The sequence below is a fragment of the Meleagris gallopavo genome, chromosome 1 (genome assembly GCF_000146605.3).
Source record: "Meleagris gallopavo isolate NT-WF06-2002-E0010 breed Aviagen turkey brand Nicholas breeding stock chromosome 1, Turkey_5.1, whole genome shotgun sequence".
NCBI classification, from domain to species: Eukaryota; Metazoa; Chordata; class Aves; order Galliformes; family Phasianidae; genus Meleagris; species Meleagris gallopavo.
In genome coordinates this window covers 58,889,724-58,900,877 of record NC_015011.2, presented here as the reverse complement: position 1 = coordinate 58,900,877, position 11,154 = coordinate 58,889,724, and the positions used below count along the sequence as shown (strand labels likewise).

At 37.7% G+C, this 11,154-nt stretch overlaps 1 protein-coding gene and 1 long non-coding RNA gene across 2 annotated transcripts; one reads left to right on the top strand and one right to left on the bottom strand.

Annotated features, from left to right (window-relative positions):
* Positions 1-1,293: 1,293 nt before the first annotated feature.
* On the top strand, positions 1,294-10,814 carry LMO3 (LIM domain only 3). The gene is made up of 2 exons (XM_010713742.3): positions 1,294-1,454; positions 10,337-10,814. Exons 1-2 carry the CDS (start codon positions 1,309-1,311, stop codon positions 10,440-10,442), a joined length of 252 nt encoding a protein of 83 aa, XP_010712044.1. The 5' UTR covers positions 1,294-1,308; the 3' UTR covers positions 10,443-10,814.
* Positions 8,208-10,325, bottom strand: LOC109367990. Its single transcript, XR_002115619.1, has 2 exons — positions 10,110-10,325; positions 8,208-8,562 (listed from the first exon to the last, which is right to left on the bottom strand). It is a non-coding gene; the product is annotated as an uncharacterized LOC109367990 (long non-coding RNA).
* Positions 10,815-11,154: the final 340 nt, after the last annotated feature.

The following is an 11,154-nucleotide window of genomic DNA, read 5'->3' as shown; positions in this document are numbered from 1 at the left end:
AGGAGAGAGGGCTGCGGCTCTAAAAGTAAGCAACACATATTATGCAGAAAGCACATCCTGAGTAGAAGCAGAAGGTGAAAAGATTTGGAATTAAGTAGGCTTGTTGATAACCCATGAAATTCAGTAAAATGGAGGGATGTGATTAAAAACTGCGTTCATTTTTATGTTACCAAACTGAATTTTCTACAGAGCACTTTTGAATTCATTAGTTTAGAACTGCTTTTAATTTGGTGTTTCCCTTGAGAGCCATTATATTTTTCTGCTGTCAGCCTGATGTTGAGGAAAAAAAGAAAACTGGCAGATGTGGCGTTTTCATCTAGTGTGCTTCATAGTTAAAAACAGCATTAACTGCTATGCACAAGCAGAGCATTACTTTTAATAATCCATCACAACTATTAAGTAGTTTAAATAAACTTAGTTTCAAAGATTGCTGCCATGTAGAGCTAACATATTTTTCTTGTTCATTATAATCCTTCTATGTTACAAAAGGATGCATACGTGCAACTTTTTTGTAATACACCCACTTGAAAAGTATTGAAAATCTTTAACAAAGAGAATTTAAAAAAAATTCTATAGATGTCTGGCAAAAACAGCATTTCATATTGTTCTTACAGTATTTTATACTTCTACTCCTGATGTGACTATATATAGTTTACAGCCTCATTTACTTTAATGTGCTACCTGAATAACATAATCATAGCAATAACTACGGTATAAGGTTGTAAGGTGCATGAACCGCTAATGCTTTCTGACGATTTAAATGACTTGCTCATAAAATGTTCTTTTAATAATAGTGGTAAAGCTTTTAGCACTAGATGTCAAAAATGCGAAGAATATTGGCTTTTTCAAGTGTTATTTCTTTTCTAGCTAAAGTGTGTTTTAATAATAAATAACACCAAAAGCCAAGGTTATGTGGCTCTTGTCTGAATGGCGCGATCCAAGCTGAAGACTCTTCCCGCATATGCAAACGGCTTGACCCCTGTCCGCACAGTTATGTAACATCCCTAATGTGTTTACTGTTTCTTTGTTGAGTTTAACTAGATGTTCCTTTTACCCAGAAAGGTCAGCATAACCTGTAGAAGAATAACGTCACATTGGGTGGGATATTAGGCTGTCACCACTCCATTAGGCTCTCTTCCGACAAAGGGTCTGTGCCTTTGTATTGGAAACTGGGCAGATTTGCACCACCACCAGCCTTTCCAAAGAGAGCTGTGCTGGGAAGTAAGTCAAAGGCCAGGCAACTACTGAGGGGAAACAAAGATTAGAACATGAAAATCTGATTTTCTTTTCAGTTAAGCATCTTCAGGAATGTCTTTCTGTATCTTCAGGTTATTTGGCGTTACAGGAAACTGCGCTGCCTGCAGTAAGCTCATACCTGCTTTTGAGATGGTGATGAGAGCTAAGGACAATGTTTATCACCTGGACTGTTTTGCGTGTCAACTTTGTAATCAGAGGTAAGAGAATGTATTGGGTCTGTTCCATAAATTAAGCATTTATTTGGCTCTATTGTGCGTTCAAGTGAAGAGGAAGCATCTACCAGTAGTGAAAGCCCAAGATTAAGACCAGGATACTTTCCCTGGGTCTGAAGCAGAGCATCTTTTATGACCTTGGTCAGAAAACTTCTTGTGCCTCAAATCCCACACCAATAAACAAGAATAACGTTGCTTCCTCTTGCTTCAAAAGGCTGTCTGTCAAGTTTAATTAATTAATATTTATAACGGACTTTGAGATCCTTTGCTGTAGAAGAAAGAGCTATATCATTTGTCACTATTGCATTAATTTCATATGAATTCTTCATTTTTCTCACGTTTTTCTTTTAAATTACATTATGTCTCTTCCTGTTGACAGGACTGTGGTCAGTTAAATTTACAAGATGTTGTTCCCACCATTTTCTCTGTAGCAGCATTGGGCTTCCTATGCCCTATTTTCACTTCCTCTCTTAACTGTAGCTTATAGAAGGATCCAAACCAGACATTTTTTTCTGAAGAGTCATGTATACAGTTGCAGATCAAAGGTCAAAAATGGTAAAATTATAAAAACTGCATTTTTCAGAGGCATTTATGGGCAACTCACTGTAGTAACATTCAGAGTGATGGCTAAATCCTATTAGAGAAGTTGCTAGCAGCTTTCCCGTTGACTTCTATGAGGTCTAGGCAATGATAGAACCAATTATGTCCACTCCTTAATGTACCCATTATGTTTTTTCAGTTATTACATAATCCAATTTAGAATTTTATAGCAATCTTTTTTTTCTTCTTTCTTTTCTTTTTTTTTTCTTTTTTCCTCAAGTGGGTAAGTAAAAATGAGATGCACATTCCTAGGAAGTAACAAAAAATTAGGAAGACAATAGTCTAAAGCAACTAAGCTAGATACAGCTCTAAATAAGCTTTGCTAACTCACCTTGTCCTACAGTATGTTATTTTCTAACACTGTAGTCATTTAAAAATCAAACATCCCTAAAGAACTATAAAATGTACAGCTGCTAATAATTGTAACACACTACAATTACACACTTTAAAAAAAACCAAATTGACCTTTTTCATCATGTTGCATGGGAAATTAAAATACCAGGCAAGTAATAACCACTGCTTAAACTATATAATAATGCAAAGTAATTATAGGTTGTAATGCTGTTTAAAGTCCTATATCAATTTTGCCTTGCCACAAAACTAAGACTGTATTCTAAGTAAGGCAGGCAGAGCCTCCCAGTAGTACCCACTCAAGACTCACACATCTGACTAGATTTCGTTTCTTAAACCCTTCACATCCGTTTCTGCAAACCGCTATTCTAGTATCATTATTAAAGTGCCTAATATATTTCTGTTGTTCGCTTCATTTATTACATGCCATAATGGGGCTGCATATCTTTAGTGTTGGTTATGCACAATTAGCACTTAGTTATTGTCTTGTCACTTCAGCCCATACAAGACAAACTTCTTTAATGTAAGAAGTCAGCTAATCTTCATCAGTCAAGCAAAACAGACAATGTTTGGTACCCTGAGTACAAAAGATTTTCATTATAGTTAGCACTCTCGGAACTGAAGAAGTGAACTTTCTTTTTCTTGCCCTGAAAAAGCAAAGCTGTCATGATTATTTTTAATATTCCTCCTTTACTGAAACAAGTGTGAACTAATGCACAATTTCACTTTGCAGCTCGTATGCGTCACACTCTGCCCTAACGCCACTTACTCCCACTGGAGAAGTGCTGTAAGGTGTTTCTGAAGTGGAGCATGCCAGGGACGTTTTACAATTCTTAGCCATATCATCCGTGAGCCTTCTAGTCTCTTATTTTTTATTTTGCATGTAATTTGGACAAATGGATAGTTTTATGAGAGCCTTAGATTGGGAACGTAGGAATTGATTTACCTGAAATACAATCAAATTCACCTGCTCAAAAGGGGGCAGCTCTAGAACTTTCAGTGAATTTCAGAAATTCTCAAAAGTAGCCCTAATCCTGAATATAATGCAATAGCTCTCAAGGATACTAATAAAACATGCTGCCTGTAGGGTACCTTTTTTTCCTCACAGTTTGGAGCTAGTGGCACTCTGAAGAATTAATTTTGTTTTTATGTAATAAATCTTATTTTGTGGATGCTCCAGCTTAGCTCCTCTGTGGTTCCTTTGGCAAGGCATTCCACTGACTACACTCTCTCATTAATAAATGGCTTTAAATCTTTTGTTTTTCATTACTTGCATAATAAAAATAGAAACTATCAGTGCTAGACACTGGCCCATCACCACTAATTTTTATATATATCTTTCTACTATGAAACATCTTTCTTTTCTTTTAAATTGAATAATTTTGTCAGTCAACATGCCATTAATAATTTCTCTTGTGCTTCTTAGCAGCCTTCTTTCTTCCTCTAGTTGAGACAGAGGAATTAAAACCAAATATCAGACTTCAGGTGAGGATAGGTTTACAAGATAGCAGTTTTGTTTTGTTTCTTTATTCCATGCTGCTCCTTGCACTGAAAATAATCTTGAGTTGACTGCCTGGATCTGCTCTTCGCTTTCATTCCAGCCACTATCCATAGCATGGTATTTCTTGAAGAGAAATATTTTTATTTACAAGCACATCAGCAGTATAGAAAAATCACCAACCAAACTAGGAAGGCTCACCAGCTATTGCCAGATGTACATGTTTAACTTTATTCACCATCTTTATTTTCTAACCTTAATTTCTTTGGGATGTTCCTTATACTGATAAAAGCACACCACATCTGGAGTACTACTGCAAAACCTATAGTGCTCTCTGTTGAGCTCCGTGTTTGAGATTTTTGAGATTTACAGTTCCTGTCTACCATTTTCTGAACAGAACATGTGTAATGTTCATAAGCAAACTGAATAATTTCTTCAGTCTTCAGTACTTTGTGTTTACTGGTGGTGAATGTCTCCTGTCAAGTTGTCCCTGGTTATGTTCCTTCCAGTGCTCCCTGCTTTCCAAAATAACTACTAATTATATTAGCTCACATCACACTGATCCTCGGAATGGCCAGGTTTTCAGGCTTACCGTGGCATGACCCTTGTATTCCCACTGTTCAGACAGTTGATTCTAGCCTGGTGAGAGTGAAACTGCCCATCATCAGTGCTTTTTGAGAAAGATTCTGTCATTTTTCTTCTTTTCTGCACAGCTTCTCTTTGCTTTATGTTTTTGAGCATCTTACCATACCACTCAAGTTTCAGTGTGGATGGCAGTTAGACCCTCATTTTCAAGGGACCCTTTTTGGGCCGTAAACTCCATCTCTGAACTAAGTCATAATGTATCTGTCCCACTTTATTGGCCTCTTGAAAACTAGATTCAGAGTAAGAAGAAAACATTGTTGTCTCATATGATGTACTCTGAGAACATCATGTGGCAGAACTCCACATGTAAGGGATCTCCTGAGCCACTAAGTCCTGTCCCATGTCCAATAGACACCGTGGCATATTTTCTATTTTATAAAGCTATTCAGCTCTGCTATCTAATTGCTCTATCCAGACAGTTTTTGACATTTTCCTCTTTTTTTTCTTGCTACTGATGTTTAAAGCAGTAGAGATTTTGTTCTGCTCCCAGCCTAAAGGTTTTAGCACCCCATTATCTTTCTTGTCTCTGTCCTGTTTACTAATTTGAACTTCTTTCATCTCCTAAATATTTGCAAAGCTTAGTGACAATCATCTTAGTGGTGCGAATGCTCCCTTTCTGCTCTGTAACCATATTAAACCCCTCCACAGAAGCACTTCCCCTCACTTTGGCAGTAGTCCCCATATCGTTGATTTCTGCAGAAAATAAAAAAAAAGAATGAAAAAAGATGGGAACCACTGGAAAAACAAACTCGTAAACAGACACTGCCTTTCACACTTTGTCAGCTTGCATGTGTGTGACTGGCAAAATAGAGTGGAAAATCTTGCAAGTGGGCTCAGCTGCATCTTTGCTTGACACTTCTGACTGCAGCAATGATCTCAGTCTGCCTTTGGCTTTTCCACTTTCCAGAGTTTCGACGTCCTTCCTTTCAATTTCTGCAGCTGCTTTAGCAGCTTGTTTCATACTGCTGCCATAATTTTTGTCTGCCTCTGAAGTCAACTTGGGGTATGGTTTAAAACTCCCATCTGCTATCACCGAGGGGCATTTAAATCAACTGCTCTCCCTTCTATCTGAAGCAACCTTTATTTTAATGGACACTGGGCTGAAAATGGTTATATACGTATTCAAATCACTGTCCTGATGTAGCTGTAGACACTTCTTTCTGGTATCAAATGTAAAATGCCCTCACAGTGCTGCCTTTGTTCTCTGTCAAGGTGGGGGAGAATGTGATGCTAGGAACGTGCTTATTTAAACACCAGTGTTAGATTTTTGTTTGTGCGTTCAGCTTACAAATTCTGAAAACCTCTGTACTGTTTATTTTCATTTATTATCTTTAAATTTAGAATAAAAATTAATGTATTCTTCATGTTTGTTTTTTAAAAAATAATAAATAAAAAACAGACCACGTTGAGGTTAGTCACTGTAAATTGAACTGTTCAGTTCTGTGCATTACACTATATATTCTGTGTATATGTAGTGCATCTTACTAGTAAAAATATACAAATCCAGTCACAGCTTACACTTTCCAGCCTTTGATAATAAATGGACTCTTTGACAGAATACTAAAATTAGTAAACCATGGGTGCAGACTAATGAACTGAGTGATATACAAGAGTGGTTTAATTCTACTAGTGCTACGTACAAATTAACATTGACTTGAGTTATATTGGAAACTCAGATTAGCTTTTAAAAAAAGGAAAGGAAGACAAACAGAAGACAAGTTACATCCCTGAGTGTAAAAAGCAGAGTGGAAGGATGTGGGTGGAGTAAGTCTGGGCTGAGGAAAAACAAATAAATGTTTCCAGATTTTATTTGTGTCTACCACAAAGATGCAGCATTACGAAGGAACACTTCACACACAGCCATCTTTGTTCACAGAAGTATTTCTGTCACTTTCTTAAGTTTTCAGTACCTTGACATGCACCCCGTACATCAAAAAAGACGACAGACAGTAGTGAGTTCTCCTTAAATGCCTTTTCTGAACAGTGAAATTGCTATTTTTCAAAATTGAAGTTTTATACTACTTTTGATTAGTCTAGGAACACCTACCCCCTCCAAACAAGGTGATAACAGAGGTCATTTTGTAATATAAATGGCCCTCCTTCTGCCATTGTGAAATATGACAGGAGTTCTAGAATGTAGCTTAATTATAATGGTCATTCTACTAATGTCACAGTCATGTCAAAAGTGGTATTATCAATGTATGGGGGTAAGTCCAATCTGGCATGTTAATGCAGCCTATTGTATATTTTTCCCGTTCATCCTGCATGCCTATTAAATAAATTGGGTGAGGGTTTTAGGGAAGGCTGAAGACTACCATCTGCCTGCTGGAAGAGTAATAGTCTTGCCTCATTATATACTTCTAACCCAGTTGCATCTCAATATGCTCCTTGACTCTGTTTGATGTATGTGCCCAAATTGTGTCCTGATTTACATCCTATGTCAATTCTGTGACGAAAACATTTACCAGAGGTGGAAGGCAAGGCTTGAATTTGCCCTTCCATTTTAAACCTGATCCAGGTTTAAATCCTGGCGTGTGCAAAAGCAGTCTGAAGGAGTTACAAGATTTAGCTCTCTGACTTCAGAAGAAAGTAAATCTGGTTTTCAGAGTCAGATACGGTTGAAAGTATGGAACACGTTGGACAGAATTTGTTGCATTTTGTCTGTATCCTTGCCTTTTCTCATTGTACTCAGGAGCTAGAATGCCACATTTAGATGTTTTTCACCTGGTTCTAACCTCTTCGTCACCTAATAAATGCGTAAATCATACATCTAGTACTCAGGGATACACACAAGTCTCACCATGGTATTGGACAATGTGCTTCGGTCACTGAGTTTACACAGTATGAAAGTAGGTACAGAATTTGGCCCACAGGTATGGCAAGAAGCAAGTTTACCCCCAGGCACAGTGGCTCTCAGTGTGCAAACCTAGCCCCAGATGAACCTGAGAGCATCTTCCCATGCAGACAGACTCTCACTCCACAGGTTATCACACAGCCTAGCCTAGTCTGGGCAAGCCAGAGGCAGCCTCTCTGCAAGACAGCTGCACACTCAGAAGGTAAATGATTTGTGGAACTGTGTGTGTTTAAAGCCACTCATGCATAGAGCTGTCAAATGCCATGTAGACATAGCTAGAGCATTTCTGGCTCGACATATTAACATAGCAAAAGCAAAACACATTGACACTTTTTATTGGGAAAGGCAACCTGACTCCCTCATGTAGATAGTGTACTTTAGTGCAAACTGTGGCTGAGAAACAAAATCCTTCAGCCAGGATTTTGATGCAAGTGATACAGTAAGATGCTGTCTGTAAAAGTACTGCCATGCAAGTGGACTTCATTTAGCAATGTATTTTTCCATTGGTTAAATACTTTAAACGAATTATGCTGATCAGCTCTATGTTACGCTGGATCACAAAGAAGCATGTAGCTGAATAACATCCCCAGTTTAGAGTTGGTGCCTTTTCTGGGTGGGCATCTCAGCTTTGAGCTCCATCGGTAGTTGTTGGGGTAATTGCAGTGGGGTTGCTGATTTGCCATGATACCTCATTTCCTCTGCTTTATACTCATCTATAGGTTCGTTTAAGAGAAACTAAGATGGATTTTTTTAATTGAATTTTTATTTTTATGTGACTTTTTTTTTGGGGGGGGGAAGGGAGGGAAACGTCTTCAGGTATTAGCACTAGTTAAGAGTCATTGACCTAATATAAGAAAATGCACAAAAAATATTCTGTCTGGAATACTTTTCTGGACAAGGACACACAAGATGGAAACTAGAGAAACCCCCGAAGAACTTGTTTGCTTCAAGGATTTCACCACATTTCACCACGTATCCCCAAAATACTTTTCTGTTATTGGCTGCCCAGTGTACCAGGATTGGGGTGGGAAGGACAGAAGGAATCTGTAAATTCTGTAAAACTGTCTTGACCATAAATAACTTAAAGATTTGGGGATCATTCCATAATCTCGATTTTCAATCATCATCAGCAGCAGGCAGTAATCCTAGAGAAAAAAAAGTCCACGAATAAACAAACCAATTTTCCTTTAAGAGCAGAGCTAATTCTTTTCAATCCACTTTTTTATTACACTATTTTCCCTCTATCTATTTAGCTAGCATAAGGATAAATTTCCAAAGCTACCCAGTTGGAAAATAAATGGGTTCACTGTTTGTCTAGCATTCCAATCTTCACAAATGTAAATCAGTCCAACTGCTACTCATTTAAACCTCCAACTTCACAAAACATTAAAGGACTGCTTTCAATACACAATTTAATCTGTGACAATTCACCAAGATTTCTGCTTGAACATCATTAGGAATTGACTATCTGATAAAGAGAGACCACTATCAGAGGTCATGCAGGTCAACTTGTGTAATTTACGTAGTTTTACTGGGTCAACTACGGCAGACACCACCATGTGAAGGTTAAATTGTTACAATTAAATACATATACAGCTATTCCCATAGCTACTCTGTTGTTAAATCTACCGTAAACAACACAAGCATTTATATCTGACCCTAATTGTGTCCAAGATGTCACCATTTGAAAATTATACAAAAAAGGACATTATAATCTGTTACACATTAAACAATACTTTATGTAGTGAGATCCATAATTAGTGGGTAGAAACTGGTTTCATTTATTCACATCAGTGTTAAGGGGTTCATTTAGGTTACTTTCTTTCATTTTAATTGGAATAATGTGAGCAGTGCCTCCCCATATATTTTATAGCTGAAGAGTTCACCATAAACAAAAGAATGTAACCTTGCCAAGGCAGTCACTAGGGAAACTGTTTTTCTATACATTGGCCCTATTCACTTGTTCCCCAAGCATCTTCAAGAACACCAGCTTTGCTGGGGGGAAGGGTTGAGGTGTTGGTGAAGAGCCTCCTCACGCTCAAGAGTGCTGCTTAGATGGGAAATACCACTTTGCTCCAAGTTTGAAGCCAGACAGCCAGCAGTGCTAACCGCTAACGTTATGTGATTTTTCTACCCATCAGAGAAAATCAAATGAAATAATTCATAGCATTTTGTAGCAATCGGATCATTCTGATGCACATAATAGCGTAAAAAGCTATGTATACTGATACCACAAGAGAGAAAGTAGTTAGCTGACTGACTAAATTTATAATCAATTGCTACAGGAGGGAAGAAGGAAAAAAAAGGTTTCTCTGCATACCTGCGGATGTGTCTCTAGTTTGCATCACAATATGTAGAAAGCTTTTTTTATACTAGGAAAGGTTCTCAGAAACACCGGTTTAAATCAATTCTAATAAAATATTCAGCTGGATTATAAGAAATTCTTATTGCTGTGTCTGTACAACATAAATATAATGCATCTCAGATGGGCATTCTCCTGTATATGATCACTTTGTTTTCCTTCTGATTTGTATGGAAGCAGTACATTTACTTTTCACTCAACTCAGTAGCCTTAGCTATTTATTCTGTTTTATCTGCCTGCTGATGACCTGATCCAAGACTCCCACACTCTTCGGTGGGCTTTGAATGAAGCTTTTGGCTGGGGAAGCAAAAGCACTGATACACACCACACCTTTTTGAAAGCACGGAATGGATTCTGCTACCAGGGCAATTCCTCTTTCTGAGCTCTGGCAGACACGCGTGGTCCGTCTGTCTGTGCTGCAGCAGACGGCGGAGGTGTGAGCCTGTGGTGGGTACAGTAAAGTCGTGAACACTTGTTGTGCATTCCTTATGTTTAAGACTTTGTCATATCATTCGCTCTCAAACTACCTTTATTTTTTGCTTTTATTGTAATTTCAGATTTTGCGTTGGAGACAAATTTTTCCTGAAGAACAACATGATTCTGTGCCAGACAGACTATGAGGAGGGTTTGATGAAAGAAGGTTATGCACCCCAGGTTCGCTGATCTGATGCCGCACCGTTAAGAATACAAAGCACTATGTTCTTTTATCTTTTTTGCTCAACATGTATATAAGAAATGACACAGGAACCTACTGAATAGCGTAGATATAGGGAGACAGAATGGTTGCGTGAAATAAAAGGCGGACTGCATCTGTATGTAGTGAAAATTGCTCCAGTTCAGAGTTGAATGTTAATTAAAAAGGTACTGTACATACGGCTGGATTCTTTTGCTTGCTCTTGGGGTTTTTGGTTTATTTGTTTGGGTTTTTTGTTTGTTTCTTTTTGTGTCACTTGGCATGAGATGTTTATTTTGGACTATTGTATATAATGTATTGTAATATTTGAAGCACAAATGTAATACAGTTTTATTGTGTTACCATTTGTGTTCCTGTTTGCTTCTTTGTATTGTTGCATTTAGTACAATCAGTGTCTAAACTTACTGTATATTTATGCTTTCTGTATCTATCAGCTATTTTAAATGAGCTGTATCTTTCTAGTAAAAGGAATTAAAGAGCAAATCCCAACCATTATGCTACACGTAGAGCTTAAGAATACGGTTTACATTAAAACTATTTCGAAAGCTAATAACTCTAGCAGCACCTGCTGCTATTGATGCTATGGTTAAGGGTCTATCAGCACTTCTGTTATAAGCCTCTATTTTTCAGGGGTTAAGCATCTGCTGTTTAATTGCAAAGATTTTCCTCAAAGAGCACTTT

Bases quoted from the DNA above. Each gene is read 5' to 3' on its own strand.
- LMO3 (XM_010713742.3), top strand. From the start codon at position 1,309: ATGTCTTTCTGTATCTTCAGGTTATTTGGCGTTACAGGAAACTGCGCT. The intron at 1,455-10,336 runs GTAAGAGAATGT...TTGTAATTTCAG, and splicing joins TGTCAACTTTGTAATCAGAG to ATTTTGCGTTGGAGACAAAT.